The sequence below is a fragment of the Neolamprologus brichardi genome, chromosome 3, assembly GCF_056152115.1.
Source record: "Neolamprologus brichardi isolate AB-2024 chromosome 3, ASM5615211v1, whole genome shotgun sequence".
Lineage (NCBI taxonomy): Eukaryota > Metazoa > Chordata > Actinopteri > Cichliformes > Cichlidae > Neolamprologus > Neolamprologus brichardi.
The window spans coordinates 10,641,446-10,658,130 of NC_142106.1; the positions used below are offsets into that span (position 1 = coordinate 10,641,446).

Sequence of the window (16,685 nt, forward strand, 5' to 3'; positions counted from 1 at the left end):
ATATGTCTACAGGCCAGTTACAGAGAGAGAGAGAGGGGGAGCCAAGTACTTTGGGGAAAAAGTAACAAATCAAGTAAAATCAGAAACGGAGCATTTGGCTGCTTTTCAATGCTATTGGAGAGTACAGAATTTGTAAAAGATTTAGAGTTATTTTCCATTATGGAGTACAAATTTCAAACTTGTCCAAAAAAAAAAAAAAAATGCTAAGCACACAAACCGTTCATGATTTTGAAATTAGGTTAAAATATAAAGTGCCGAATAAAGAGCCATTTGGGAGCCAGTTAAAAAAAACAAAACAAAACGTCTCTTCTACGAGAGCCGAAAGACCTAAATCTTTGAAGAGGGCCAGCTTTTGCCTCATGCTACCAGTAGTGACACTGACCCTAGCCAAATACAAAACTAGAGAAATAATAGATCAGATGAGAAGGGAGACCATTCCTGTTTGTCATTGTTGTCCAACTAGTGCACCAGTTGTTAATGTCATTAACACCAAAACAGCAGGTCAGCAACCCTGTCTGCTACTTAACTGACTAGATCAATTTCCCAGAAATTTAATTGACTTGGATTAAAAAGTGTTCCTCAACATTTATTATAACCCCTGGTCCCCCAGTTCACTTTACACCAGAGCCAGACATCGTCTTTCTTAACTGAAGTCCAACCACTGACGTCCAGCTGCTGGTCTCTAACTGGTCCTCCCAGCACCTCAGAGCAGAGGACATCCACATGTTCAAAATATGCTGTTTTGTTTTGTTTTGTTTTTATTGGAATTCTGATCATTTTGTTGATCATTTTGCTGCAAATCAGCACAAGGACATGAGCACTTTTCTTTAAAAATAAATCTTGCAGTTGTTTCCATTGCATGGGATGTCTTTCATCGGCTGGTTATCTTCGTCTTGCTGCTTTCCTTGCTCCTTTTAATAATCTTTGAGTTTTCTGCTCTTGACCTTTCTGTCAAAGAAATTTATAAACGAGGTTGAAACACAGTGTTAAGATGCTACATAGAAAACGTTATTTCCATATCAGGTCATCAGTAACACTTAAAGCATGGAAAGCAGACAACCTGACAATGAAGACATGTCAGCTTAACACATAAATACACATGAAGGTGATGAAGGGTAAAGGAAGCACACAGGGAATACAGCTGGGACAAATAAAAATAATAACAAGACAGGAGGGAGCAAACTGAATACAATGAACGTGGGATGGGAGACTGTCAAAGTAAAACAGATCCTTCAGACTAAGACACACAGCCAACATGGACATAGGGATATAGAAATATGAGATGAGACACGGACAGAGCTATAGAACAAATACAGAGAACACACATGAAGACTGAACAAAACCCAAGGAGGGAAACATGTAAACAGGAAGGGGAGAGGAGATCCCCTGGAGGAAGAGAAAGTCATAACTGAGTGTAATCAGAAGATAAGATAAGATAAAACTTTATTAATCCCTTGGGTGGGTTCCTCTGGGAAATTCGGTAATCCAGCTGTAGAAACAGGTTAAAATAAGGTAAGATTTGTTTAGTTATAGAATAATTATTTTATTTGTTTTATTTTATTGTTACAATAAGTGATGCAGTGGAAAATGTGTCTTAGTTCCACACTTCCTGCTGTGCCTAGCAAGAGCTTTTATTTTGAAGAGCTACTGGAAGTTGTGCGTTGACATCGCGTTTTTACCAGCATCTCGAAGAAAAAAGAGAGAAGCGGATGCGGTCTTGATTAGCAGCAGAAACCGCCTCGGTTACTGAAGCAAAGTTTTGTAAAAGTTATTAAAAAGTGTTTCCAAAGTTATTTACTAACATTTCAATAGTAAGATGTTAGGCAGAGCTAACAAAATCAGCAGAGGTGGCGGCTAAATTAATGGTGTTCCAGTGTCTCGGTAAGCTAACTTACTTACCCTCTATGTTCAACAATCACAACAAGACTAATTACATATTGCACTCATGTTATTTTCTTCGGGGATTGCAGATGTTACTTCTGATGATGATGATAATAATGGTAGTTGATGCACAACAATGCTATTTTCTACATGTTTGAAGTTCTAACAACATCCAATTCTATTAACTGAAGAGTACCACACATTTTCAGGATGTTAAATAATTGCAAATTGCAGAGATTCACTTAAATGTTGTAAAAGAGAACTTAAAGTGGAACTTTGTATGAAAATGAAGTGATAGATCAGAGACTTTAAACCTGTTTCTAAATACAGGTCAGATCTTTTATTAAGCTACGAGCTCCATGAGAAAGGACCAGTGATTCCAATTGATGGCAAGCCTCCCAGTGTGATCTCCAGGATCCAGATCTGCACAGCCAGTCAGGCGGCCAATGATTTATCGGGTTTCTGGTAGGATTCCACCAGTCATCCTGACTGTCCAACATTGGACAGACAGAAAGACCGCACTGCAGACTGACCACCAGGTGTGTAATTACTCTAGACCAGTGTTCTTAACCTTTTTGGAGGTACCGAACCCCACCAGTTTCATATGCGCATTCACTGAACCCCTCTTTAGTGAAAAATAAAATAAGATTTTTTTCAAATTCAAGACATACATATGTTTTTTACTGGTGCACAAAATGAGCCGTGCATGTCACGGCGGAGGCTCAGCCGAATCCCTGAGACCAACTCACCGAACCCCTAGGGTTCGATCGAACCCAGGTTAAGAACCACTGCTCTAGACTGTAGACTTGTGATGTTGCTGACTTTGACCACACTCTTGACCTGATGTTATCATGTGGTTTATCTGTTTTTAATTTGGAAATTGGGGATTCAGTGTTTTCGGATCGCAAATCTGTTTTATTTAAGCTTTCTCTTGTGCATGAGTTTAAAGCTCGCACTCCAACCAGGCGCTGCCGGATGCTTAATTCTAATAATAAATAATAATAATAAATTTAATTTAATTTAATTCATCCGCTTCTACTCTCCATCTTTATGAAAGGTTTTTTTTTTTTAAACTGAGATCACTTTTGGACTTAGTCCGGATGAGCTGCTTTTGCTGTTCCAGGAAATCTGTACTGGGACCTTAAATACTGTGGCCCCATTAAAATCCAGGCGCCCTAAACATATTCTTCAGCCCTGGTTAAATGAATCCACCTGAGCAGTCAGGCTTCAGTGTAGGAGAACAGAGCAAAAGTGGAAGGAAGGCAAATTGCAGGTTTCTTTTGAAATGTTAAGACTGTTGGAAATGTTATCAGAACACAGTGAAAAATGAGAAAAATATATTTTTCTCGGATCATTGCGTAAAATTGTGATAATCCCCTCTTTTTAAGACTATAAACTATTCTAAATGTACCCCAGTCTACCACCCTGAAACGCTCTGCTCACATTTGTAATCAGTTCTTTTCTTTCTTTGCAAACAAGGTCAGCAATAATACTTCCTGCATGTGACGGATCTGTGTTAATTCCCTGCTCAGCTACTCTAAACCAGTTTGAACCTGTTTCAATGACAGTTTCCAATGAGGTGGTGAGAGAAATATAGCCTCTGGCTCTCTTGTGGACGTTATCCCTGCATGGCTCTTTAAAAAGGTTTTTCTTTCGATTAGAACCTCAATCAATTGTAAATCCTTTAAAAAAAAAAAAAAAAAACCTGGCCGTGACCCCTCAGTTTGCTCAAATTTTAGACCTATCTCAAAACTCCCATTCCTTTCAAAGTTATAAAAAAAAAAGTTTTTAATCCAATTTAATGTTTTTCAATTGAATTTTATTTATATAGCACAAAAGCACAACAACAGTCGCCTTAAAGTGCTTTATATTGTAAGGTAGACCCTACAGTAATACATACAGAGAAAAACCCAACAATCATATGACCCCCTATGAGCAAGCACTTTGGCGACAGTGGGAAGGAAAAACTCCCTTTTAACAGGAAGAAACCTCCGGCAGAACCAGGCTCAGGGAGGGGCGGGGCCATCTGCTGCGACCGGTTGGGGCGAGAGAAGGAAGACAGGATAAAGACATGCTGTGGAAGAGAGACAGAGGTTAATAACAGATATGATTCAATACAGAGAGGTCTGTTAATACATAGTGAGTGAGAAAGGTGACTGGAAAGGAAAAACTCAATGCATCATGGGAATCCCCCGGCAGCCTACGTCTATTGCAGCATAACTAAGGGAGGATTCAGGGTCACCTGGTCCAGCCCTAACTATATGCTTTAGCAAAAAGGAAAGTTTTAAGCCTAATCTTAAAAGTAGAGATAGTGTCTGTCTCCTGAATCTAAACTGGAAGCTGGTTCCACAGAAGAGGGGCCTGAAAACTGAAGGCTCTGCCTCCCATTCTACTTTTAAATACTCTAGGAACAACAAGTAGGCCTGCAGAGCGAGAGCGAAGTGCTCTAATAGGGTGATATGGTACTACAAGGTCATTAAGATAAGATGGGGCCTGATTATTTAAGACCTTGTATGTGAGGAGCAGGATTTTGAATTCAATTCTGGATTTAACAGGAAGCCAATGAAGGGAAGCCAAAACAGGAGAAATCTGCTCTCTCTTTCTAGTCCCTGTCAGGACTCTTGCTGCAGCATTTTGGATTAACTGAAGGCTTTTCAGTGAGTTTTTTTGGACATCCTGATAATAATGAATTGCAGTCGTCCAGCCTGGAAGTAATAAATGCATGAACTAGTTTTTCAGCGTCACTCTGAGACAGGATATTTCTAATTTTAGAGATGTTGCGCAAATGGAAGAACTCAGTCTTACATATTTGTTTAATATGTGCGTTGAAGGACATATCCTGGTCAAAAATGACTCCAAGGTTCCTCACAGTGTTATTGGAGGCCAAGGTAATGCCATCCAGAGTAAGAATCTGGTTAGATACCATATTTCTAAGCTTTTCAGCGCCGAGTACAATGACCTCAGTTTGTTCTGAATTAAGAAGCAGAAAGTTGGTGGCCATCCAGGTCTTTATGTCTTTAAGACATTCCTGTAGTTTAACTAATTGGTGTGTGATATCTGGATTCATGGACAGATAACATGAAGCCAGATTTTTAACAGTTTGCAAAACTTTCCTAAATTGTAGGTTCTTCAGAAGTGGATTTGATGATAAGACCTCATCACTGGCTGCTGTGTTCATGCTAACCAGGGAGTACGTTTTACAGGTTAACCCTATCTGCTGTTCAGACCTGTAACAGTATCAGATTATCATTACACCTCACCAAAATAATTCACTAGAGTACAGAAATTATGAAAAAAGGGTTAAATTTCATCAAAACTATTACATTTATGAAATGAATTACACTCAATATACAAGTATCAGAAAGAGGAATATATGACGACATCATCATGATTTGCAGGTTTGTTTTTGGGGGTTTTTGGGAGACTAAATCCACAGGAACAGACACTATGATAAGAAGGCAAAGGGAGTGAGAACTGTTCACACACAAGAGCTAATCAAAGCTAGTTAAAAATAAAAAAGTATTCAGAAATTGTTTCTAACTCAGTGAGAAAAAGGTAAATGTCCTCTAGTCTGAGGTGCTGGGAGGACCAGTTAGAGACCAGCAGCTGGACGTCAGTGGTTGGACTGGTGGACTACTTCAGTGAAGAGTAGACGACGTCTGGCTCTGGTTTAAAGTCTGAACACAAACATACACAGTTCAAACAACAGGAAACATGATTACAAGCTTTGTAGTTCAACCAAGACCTCCACTCTCCACCTCTCTGCATCACACACACTCCCAGTTCAGACCTGACTGGGAACCAGTTCAGATACAAATCACAGATTTCCTTTAAATGTTCTAAGTCTGTTCCTGTCCTCCTGCTCAGCTCTGTGCAGCGTGAAATGGTTTATCCTTTATATGCCTGAGTTGAGTCATGGTGTGGTTTGGTTAGCTTAGTTTAGCATGACTGGTGAGCAGCTAGCTTGTCTCTGTCCACAGTCAAAGATAAAGAGCAGCTGTACCTGGGCCTCTTTGTTTGTCCATAACTGACGTCGTCAGCTGGTTCACGCTCTGCAGAATAAACATTTAAATTACTGCAGCTTCATGAAGAGATTATTTTAATAAACCACAGCAGCTTTTTAGTTTTCTCATTTTCACACCTCTGCTGTGAAACACAGAGTGACCACAGAGCTGCATCTTCTTCTAAACTGACACATTTAACCACAGAGCAGAAAGCAAACATGTTCTCACAGCATGAACACTATTATTAGACAAACCACAACACACTGCAGTCTCATCAGCTTCAGACTGCAGTTAAACTACAATCTAATTTTTCAACATGTCAAGTCTCAGAAAATAATAGATTATTTCAGATTTAGAATGAGGTCTGAGGAACAAAAGTTAAATGTTGGAGTCACATGAAAATGAAAAGCCAAAACTTTAAATAAAGACAGTGAACAACACTGGAATAAGTTCCTGATGTAATTAACTTTAATTCACTTTGAATGAACTGATGGTCTGAGTTTAGAGTTTATTGAACTGCTTTTCCAAATGATGTCTTCATGTTCCTTCCTGTTTTTAAAATGAGCAGCTCTGTGATGAAACACCTGCAAACACTTTAAATAAAAACAGTAAGCAATATTTGAATAAGTTTTTGTTTTAATTAACTTTAATCACTCTGAATGAACCCATAGATATATGGATATTATGGATCTGAATATTGTACTTGAATAACCAGATGGTCTGTGTGCAGAATTTCTAAATGATGTCTACATGTTCCTTCCTATTTCAAACTGAACAGCTCTGTGTTGAAACACCTGCAGCTGAAGTGTTTTCTTTCTATCAGAAACAGGATGCTGGACGACTGCAGAGCTGTTAGCTTCAGTTAACCACAGACCACAAACACACAGTCCAGCTCACAGTGAACAACACTCAGTGAGTACAGAGTTAAACATACATTTATTTATTTTATTTTACTGTGATGATCAAACTGTAACATTTTACTGTTGTAACAATTCACGTTTTTATTTCTGATCCTCCCTCACATGATCCATTATGTCCTCATAATCTAATTCTGTCTTGTTACTAAACTCAGTCTGAGACGTAAAGATTAGAGAAAATGTGTTCATCAATATTCTCATGATGCACAGCCACATTTGCCACAATGCCACATTTTTCTTGTTTCTTGAATGTTTTCATTCCTACTTTCCATCAATGTTTTGACACTGTGAATCAAGCAAGCAATTTATTTATATAGCAGTTTCAGAACAGCTCCCAGCTGAACAAAAATTGCTGTACACTTGACATGCCTAAAATGATACATTGAATGAGTTAAAAAATAAAGATAAAAATAAGAAAAATAAGATGATTAAAATAAAATATAAAATAATAAAATTAGCACAAATATCAATAATAAAATAGTATGAAATGACAGTTTGCATTAAATTGAAAACAATAAAATCAGCACATTCGATTAAAACAATAAAATCAGGGTCATACTGTGTCATACGCCAAGGAGTAAAAATGTTAAGATGTTTGTTAAACGTGGACAGTGAAGGGGTCTAATGTGCTGGGGCAGATTGTTTCAGAGATTAGGATCAGCAATAGAGAAGGCCCTGTCCCCTCTGAGCTTCCTCTTTGACCTGGGTACCTCCAGCTTGTCAGCTGGCCTGAGAGACCTGGGGGGTGACTAAGGATGCAGACGCTCAGAAAAATTCTAAACGAACATTAGAATTTTGAAATGAACTCTAAGATATACAGGAAGTCAATGGAGTGAGGCGAGGATGGGTGTTATGTGCTCTCTTTTACGAGTTCTGGTTAAAAGTTGTGCAGCAGCATTTGCTGACTGGCTCCAAACACAGTATTACAGTAATCTAGACGAGATGAGATGAAAGCTAACAGTTTAAAAATGCAGCCTGGATAAAATAGGTCTTACCTTTTGCCAAGCGCCTTAAATGATGGATGGTTTCACCAAACTTAAACTAAAAGCAAATCTAATCACTCAGCAGGCATATTGAGTACCAGAATATTACTGTTGCTTTGTCTGATTGGCTGTAGATGATGCTTCACAATGTTGTACATGACATGAGTGATGATGTCAACTTGTCCAGTCTCTTCTTGATCTGCTGAAATTTTCCAAAATGAAAAATAAAATAAATTAAATATCTAAAAAGAGATTATATTTAAGAAATTTGTTACTGTGATCATCATGAATGCGAGCTTTATTCTACTAAATAAACTCAGACATGAAATATCAGGAAGTCTGAGTCTCACCTTCAGGTTTCCTGTGAACACATCGTCTCACCAGCAGAACCAGTAACACCAGTAGAAGCACAACACAGACTGATCCAACACATGACAACACAGGTATGAGAGAGGAACCAGGGTTAGAGGTGGATGTAGGTGGAGGTGTGGTGGTGTGTTCCCCTAAAATAAAGCAAACACAGTCATGAAGTTGTCGTCACATTGTGAATGTTGAAAGCTGCAGAAACACAGACAGGTGAGTGTGTCACCTGTGACAGTGATCCAGCTGGATGGAGACTCTCCATGACCGCTGATGTCACACTTGTAGAGGCCTTCATCAGACCTGGAAACATGCTGGATGGTCATGTGACCTGTAGGCTGCTTCCTGATGAGGGAGCCATCTTTATAGAAAGCAGCTGGGAGGTTGGAGGGAGTGGTCTTTGTTTTACAGAGCAGAGTGACGTCATCTCCCTCCATCACAGGGAGGACAGGACTCTGCAGGATCACTGATCCACCTCAACACAGAGACAAACTACAGCATTTCATCCATTTACACACAGCTTCATCAACACTAACTCCACACACTCAGCTTACCAGTGACTGTCAGGTTAACCATGTTACTGATGGGACCCTCTCTGGACTCACACCAGTAAACTCCAGTGTCCAATGGGAAAACATCGATGTTACAGGAAGAACCAGCACCTTCTCCCCACCCATCTCCACACTGAGTCCTCTGTCGTCTGCTTGTGTTTCTCCTCAGAGTCCATCCAGCAGAGCTGTCGTCCTCCTCACAGCTCAGAGACACAAAGTCTCCTTCAAAGAATTGAGAGCTGCTGGGACTCACAGTCAGACGAGCTGTGAGGGTTAAAATGAAAAACTGATGATCTGACAGCTTTTATCAGGTTTAAACTGTGACAGAAGAAGGTTACTGACCTTGGTTTGTTGTGCAGCTCAGCAGTGAGATCAGAACTAAAGAGAAATGACACTCAGGCTGATTTGAGGTGAAGATGAAGAACAACTCCACACAAACAGCTGACAAACGTACAAACTCCTGTCTCTGAAATATTTTTGAATGAAAAGGGGGAGAAAAAAACAAAACTCTTGGACATTGCTAGCACGGGGCACCCACAGAAACGCAAAGCGATGAAGCATATCTGAATATGTTTCAAAACCAACTTCATTTTAAGCCAAAGACGAGAAAATATGGTGACGCAAATCTTCCCTTTGGCTTCACCTGCACAAGTGCCGAGGTAGGTCTCCCCTGCAGGATTGGTTTTCCCTTTGTTGGGAGCAGCGCTGGGCTGTTTAAATCACGGACAAACAGGATCCCACAGTTGTTTGTTTTTGAACCCATTTTGCACAGAAAGGCATTTTTTGAAAAATGCATTGATAGCAATGTTGAATATTATTACACAGGAAAAAAAACAACTACACGTAAAATAATCACACCATGAGCCTCTGCCTTTGTAAATGGAGGGACAGTAACTGCAAAAACATGCATTTTTTGCATTTTATTATTATTTCAAAGCATCCAGAACTTTCCAGACGATTTTCTTTCTTACTGACATAAATGTATCCAGACAGTTTAAACCCCTCAGTATGAAAACAGCTCTTCAAGTGATCATTACAATTATGATTATTATTATTATCCATACACACACACACAATAGCAGCCCCTCTCGCTCAGTTTTTGCACTTGTGCTTGCAATGTGTTGCTCGCGCTCTCAACATTTCTGTACACCTGTATATTTGTGCCACAAAACCAGCCAATCACAGACTTGGATGCAAAAAAAAATCTGATTGGCTGTTTTGGTCTCCAATCAGCTCGAAATGACGAAATGCAATATCCCAGAATCCATTTCGTCCAAAACTCAAACAAGGCAGTGGCGGAGGAACACAGAGTGGCGGAGTTTGAAATATTACTCTTTCTGGGTCACAAAATAAACTTTTAAGATATTTTCATGCGAGAATGTGTAAACTTCAAATATTTGCTCGATTTATCAAGACCTCACACACGTGCGCACAGGCAGAAATGTTGAGAGCACAACACAGCAAGCAAGCGCAAGTGCAAAAACTGAGCGACAGGGGGTGCTAGTGTGTGTGTGTGTGTATGGATAATAGCAAACACTGAAATACATTTTTTGCACGCAGCAATGAATTTTGTTGACTCAAATATAGCTTTTCTTCGCTCAAAATAAATTTGTCCTCAAAATGAAACACTTGCACCTGCAATATTTTTTTTACGTGCGCTCAGAATAGTGGCACAAAAATAACGCCATAGAATTCAGCCTGATTTGTTTTTCATGTCTTCTCCTCCATCATCAGTTATCAGGAGAGCAGACAGTCAAAGTACAAGAATTCAAACAAACACAGAGATTCTACTTACAGAGCAGACACAGCACAGATGTTTCCTTCATCGTCCTTCTCACTCATTTGAGCTTTTTTTCATTTCTCTCACTGACACCAAGTAAAGCCCGCCCTCTTCCTCTGAGCACCAGCTTTCTATTGGTTTAAAGAGAGCTGGGGCTGTTTTTTCTCTTTCTTTAAAGATATGAGTGATAGAATACTAAGTCCCTTTTTTAAACACTTTGATGTTACGCAAAACTGCCACAAAAAGAAAATGACTATAACATGAGTGCATCTATTGTGTTAGTGTATTGTGAATAATAAGCAAAATAAAAGTAACCACTATTTGAATACAGTCTACTACACACTCCTCCATTCAAAAAGATGATAAGAAAGTTCAAATGTCCTCTGCTCTCAGTGATCTGTGGTTTGATTGATGAACAAATCCATGTCCATGTAGTTACGTCCCCCTCAGTGAGAGAGGCAGATATGAGCTGAAACACAGGAATCAAACCAGGGACGCTGCTGTTATGGAGCTGAACTGGAACCATTCAGACACTGAGGCCCTTTGAACACATTTTAATTACAGCTGTGCAGAGACACACTGATGACTGACTGGAACACTATGATTCACATTTTACATTCACACCATCCTCACACATGTTTATATATGGACACTAGAGGGAGATGTTGGACTTTAAACACTAACATGGATTCAAGCAGCTCATCAATGATGATAGTGCAGGAATATCAAACGGAGCATCTGCATCTCCTAATAAACTTAAACATTCAACTTCAATATTTCTTGTTGCTTTTTTTTCTTTCAGTATCACAATGAATTCTTTAAATATGTGATCTATTGAAATGTTAGCCAGTTGGTTAAACATTAAAGTCTAGGAATTTTTTTTTTTATATATATTTAATATGTACTAACAGTGACACTAAGGTAACATTACTAGAGTTTTGAGTTAAGAGGGCAGAAACAGAGAGGCCCAGACTTTCCTCATTACGGCCACCTCATCCAGGAATCTCTCCAGTGAGTGAGTCCTGCATCAGCCTTTCATAAAAAAAAATGAATGAATGAATTAATTAGCCTTTTCCCACAAGGATTTCCCCCAAACACCTCACCAAGAAGTCATCATAGTAAGATGTCAAAACCACCTCAATTGGCTTCTTTTAATGTGAATAAGCAGTGGCTTTGCTCCAGATCCATCTTAAATGACTGAGATCCTCACCTTATCTCTCAGGTAGAACCAAGCCAATCTTTGAAGGAAAGTTATTGCTGCTGCTTGGGTATGTGACTTTATTCTTTCAAGAACTACAATCACCGGTTTTGCTTTTACGCTCAGCTTCCCCTTCAGCACCACAGACTAATCCGTCTGTCAGTGAAATGTAGTGCTCCACTTTCCCGTCACTCATAAACAACATCCTAAGATACTTAAACTCCACCACATGGGGCAGCAACTCATCACAGCGTTAGACGTGCTGATTCTTATTCCTGCCACTTCACACTTTGCTGTGACTGTTTCAGATAATGACTGACTGGAACACTATGATTCACGTTTTACATTAACACCATCCTCACACATGGTTCATATATGGCCACTAGAGGGAGATGTTGGACTTTACATACTAACATGGTTATAAGCAAATCATCAGTGATGCTTAAATGATACATTCGATATAAAATAAAAAATAATCTTGAACACTAGTATGTGTTTATTGAACTGTCTGTATATACTGGCTTCGTTTATATAAGAGTAAATAAGAAAGGTCATGAAACAGACTGTTCAGGGTACTTCTTGATAATGTTGAAACACTTCTGAAACAAACTGAAGAATATAACATTTACAGAAGATATTTAATAAACATAATCAGCATTAAAAATACTTTCTTGTTCCATATTTCATCTTGACAGGTGCTAGTACTGGCTGCTCTTATATTTTAAAGTCAGAATTTTTGTTTAATCCTGGTTTCTTCCTGATGATCTTACTAGATTTCATCTGAAAAAGGCCTCAATTTTGTTTTAGAACAGTGCAGAAGAACTAATTATAAATGTACTCATCTTTTTTCCCCATGTTTCATGTGTGCATGAGTTCTTTAAGATGATCAAATTTTCTGTTCAGTTTGAGTCTAAGTTTTTTCCTGGTTCCATCTGTTTCATCACTGGAAGTTTGTTCAGTTTACAGATCTGCTCAGCTGTTGATATTCTATTCAATTCCATTTTATTTATATACACACAACAACAGTCACCTCAAGGTGCTCATATTGTACCCATGCTCAGTCTGTGAAGGTTCTCAGTCATCCAGCTCATCGTAGTGTAAGGAGCTCGGAAAGAAAAGTGTCTGGACTAAGTTGCTTGAAGACGTCCAAAGAAGTCCAGACGCTTTTCTTTCCAAGCTCCTTAGACTGCCCATGCTCAGATAATGGCTGAAATCTGTGGTGTGTAGAAAACAACAAAGTTTGTTTATCTTTTAGAGTTTGTTTATTATATGGATATGAACAGAATATGTTCTGGTCAGGCAGACACATTACAGAAGAAAGCATGCTTTTTTTTTTTAGCTTGAGCTTACATAGAGCTTAAATTTTAATAATGTATAAATGTTCACGCTGTTACATTCAAGGTGAGATCTGCACACACTCACACACACACTCAAACAGCAGGTCAGAAAAACCTTGTAGAGTAACACATGTAAAACTATCGATAAACAAATGTATATACAAAAATAATTAATAAATAACCTTGGTGTTTTTAAACTAAAGTAACAGGCTGAAGAGTCTCCTTCATGGAGGAACAAGTTAAGGCTTCATAGATCAGAGGAAACATGTGACTCTGCAGCTCCATGTAACACATTTCTCTTTGGTTTCATAATAATATCAGATTATTCAGTCGTTCAGTTCTAGCTGATAAATGGACCCTGAGCACTTTGTGTTGTGTTTGTGTTGTCAGTCAGTGTCTGTAATTATTGTGTAACATCTAAACATGAGGATCAGTCTGTGAGTCTGACTTCACAAACAGCTGAACCTGAAGATGAAACAAACTCACTGATTCTGATATTGTGACAGAGACAACACTGAATTCATCACTGTGAACAAACTATTTCTGTTGAAACTGAATGTTTTCTGTTGAATATCACTGATCAGACTTCCTGAATGATCCACATATAAAAAAGGCAAAAGTGTAAATAATACTGTTTAAGAATCAAACCTAACCTGAAAGATAAAACAACCAAATAGCTAATACTGTTGCAAACATAGCAAACAAAAAACAAACAAACAAACAAACAAACAAGTATAATAATTTAACTAACACTGACAGCTGACTGATGTCTGTCCTCTGGATGTTCAATAACACTACCGAAAGTCAGGATAAGCAGGAGACTCCGATTTCAGCAGCTAAAAAAAAAACTGAGACGTTTCAAACAGTCTGCAGTTCAGCAGGTTGATGATCCTGACTCTTTGTTTTGTCATGTTTTCTGTAGATCAAAAATCCAACAACAACAATAACAAGCAGAGCAAAAACTATCAGACCAACGATCCACCCTGTTTGTCTCCTCCTGTGTGACCTGCAGGTGAGAAACAGGTGTGAGGTGTCAGCTGTCAGGTAGGTGATGAGTGAAGAACAGAACAGAATCCATTTCCTCTTCAAACTGCTGTCAGACATTATCTACTGCACTCTGATCACATCACTCAGACCAGCTGCTTTCTACAAAGTCTCATCAACAACATCTTTAGAAACAAACATCAACAACCAGGAAGCAGCTTCACCTCTGATCACACACACACTCAACTCTACTCACTCACCTGGAGGAACAACATGAAGGTAGGTGGTGTTGATGAGCTCCAAACCTGTCTGGAGAACACGACACTCGTATGTTCCAGTGTCATTAATCGTCACATTGTTCAGAATCAAAGACACGTCTCCATCCTTCATCTGTCTGTCCTGCAAATTCACCCGGTTCTTAAAATATGGATGCTGGTTTTCTGGATCCAACTGCTCATTTCGGTACAAAAGGACATATTCCTCCTTCGCCAGGTCAGCTCTGCTCCACTCTACAGCTCTGATGGTTTTGTTGTTTGGAGCTCGACATGGCAGAGTGAAGTTCTCCTGTCCAACCTCAGCTGTGATGATTTTCTGGTCTGAAAGAGGAAACAACACAGAGCAGAGACGTTAAAGGTCAAAGTATAACTTTTAACTTCTACAGCAGCCAATCCCAGAGAGGGGGGTGCATGCACACACACACTGATAATAAGTGAACATAATGTGTGAGAGAAAAGCAGCCTCTCATTATAAGACACTGTGAGTCTCTGCATGCTGCCTTTATGGAGCTACAGCTGTTTGTATACACTGAACTAAAAGCTTTGTAGCTGCATACTGACTCCTGACACTACAACACATCACACTGACACACACATTACACTTCTTTGTCTCTGTGCTGCAGTTCATTAGAGCTTTCCCAGGCCCATGCTGCCATCACACAAATATTGGAGTCATTATTATAAGTTACATTACTTCTCTGTTACTCTATTACATGGCATGAGTTACATCACCACATAATTACCAGTCAGCAAACTTCAGATTATCCAAAACTTTATAGTTATTCTTTATCTGATATCCAGATGTGTATCTGATGCATACACAGTACATTTCTTTCAGTGTTTAATGCTGCTGCATATTTGAACTGAGACGCTGGAACTGACTGCAGGTCAGATTTCAATTGATAAATGACTCTCTCTATCTCGTGAGCTACGAATTAGGAATGACCATGCACCACCCACAGAAAAGAGAAAGAGCTCTCAGATGGTTGCAGTGAATGTCAACAATAATAAAAATGTAATACTTGTAATGTGTTGGTCAAGTCCACCATCACAGGATTAAATGACTACAGGTCTGTCTCCCTGACATCTGTGGTTATGACGTCCTTTGAGAGACTCGTGTTGAGCCACCTGAAGGGCATCAAAGCCTCTGCTGGACACCCTGCAGTTTCCCTACTGGGCAAACAGGTCAGCTGAGGATGCATCAGTATGGGACTGCAGCAAATCCTGCATCACCTCAACCAACCTGGGACATACACCAGTATCCTGTATCCAACAAAGTCATCCCAGACATCCTCCATCAGAAGCTCACCCAACTTACTGTGCCCACCTCCACCTGTCAGAGGACTACCAGCTTCCTCAAGATTCAAGATTCACATCATGCGCACAGACCATCAACAGTGGGCTTCACCAGAGGTGTGTTCTCTTGCCACTGGTCTTCTCTCTCTACACTAATGACTCCACCTGAGGAGAAGCATCTGTGAAACTCATGAAGTTTGCAGATGACACCACCGTCACTGGTCTGACTGAGAACAATCGAGTTATCCTAAAGACAGTAGGTGGACCAGTTGCTTCCAGTCAAAGACTGTCAACACTCCACCTTACAGCCTTTCAACAACTGTGAATCACTTCAGATTATTAGGATCCACCTTTCAGAGGAACTAGTCCTTACACATATAAACCATTTTTCATTAGTACCTAGTTGGATCAGCTCAACACTGTAAAACTCAGCTCGACTCTTTTTCCATTACAATTAAGAACAGCTTAATAAACAGTCGCATGATCCCCTATGAGCAAGCACTGTGGTGACAGTGGGAAGGAAAAACTCCATTTTAACACAAAGAAACCTCCAGCAGAACCAGGCTCAGGGAGGAGAACACATGTGCTGTGAACAAGGTGACAGAAGACAGGAATATTTGAGATATATGGAAGGTTGGTAATTGGCCTATAATGAGCCAAGACAGCTGGGTCAAGAAGTTGTGTTTTTGAAGTAAAAGTTTACCTACTGACAGCTTGAAAGCCTGTGGCACATAGCTGATTATTACAGACAGATTGATCGTGTTTAAGATTGAAACATTAAGTCGTGGTAAAAGTCATTAACCAGGTACTAAAAAGTGCCTGTTATCAGGTACTACCACCCGATGGGAAACTAAAAACCACGCTGAGCCGACTACGGTAGGTAGAAATGGAAAAAGGGCTAATAGGCTATTCAAGAGAAGGCCCAGCAGAGGCTGTTTTTCCTGTGGTAACTCAGGAATTGTAACGTCTCACAGTAAAATGCAAAACCGTTTCAAAAAGAAGAAGAGATTAATGCGACAGCAAATCATTCGCACACTTCCTGTATCGCTAAATTAGTTCACGGACATTCCCGTCAGAATGCGACATAGAGCAATTTTAGTGGCTACAACTTAACACGCT

The 16,685-nt window shown here is 39.5% G+C and overlaps 1 protein-coding gene across 1 annotated transcript; it reads right to left on the reverse strand.

The window, feature by feature from the left end:
• Positions 1-8,288: 8,288 nt before the first annotated feature.
• Positions 8,289-14,385, reverse strand: LOC148103464 (low affinity immunoglobulin gamma Fc region receptor III-like). Its single transcript, XM_087838113.1, has 5 exons — positions 14,256-14,385; positions 13,983-14,017; positions 9,039-9,162; positions 8,700-8,960; positions 8,289-8,620 (listed from the first exon to the last, which is right to left on the reverse strand). The coding sequence occupies exons 1-5, from the start codon at positions 14,383-14,385 to the stop codon at positions 8,289-8,291; spliced, it is 882 nt and encodes a 293-aa protein (XP_087694239.1).
• Positions 14,386-16,685: the final 2,300 nt, after the last annotated feature.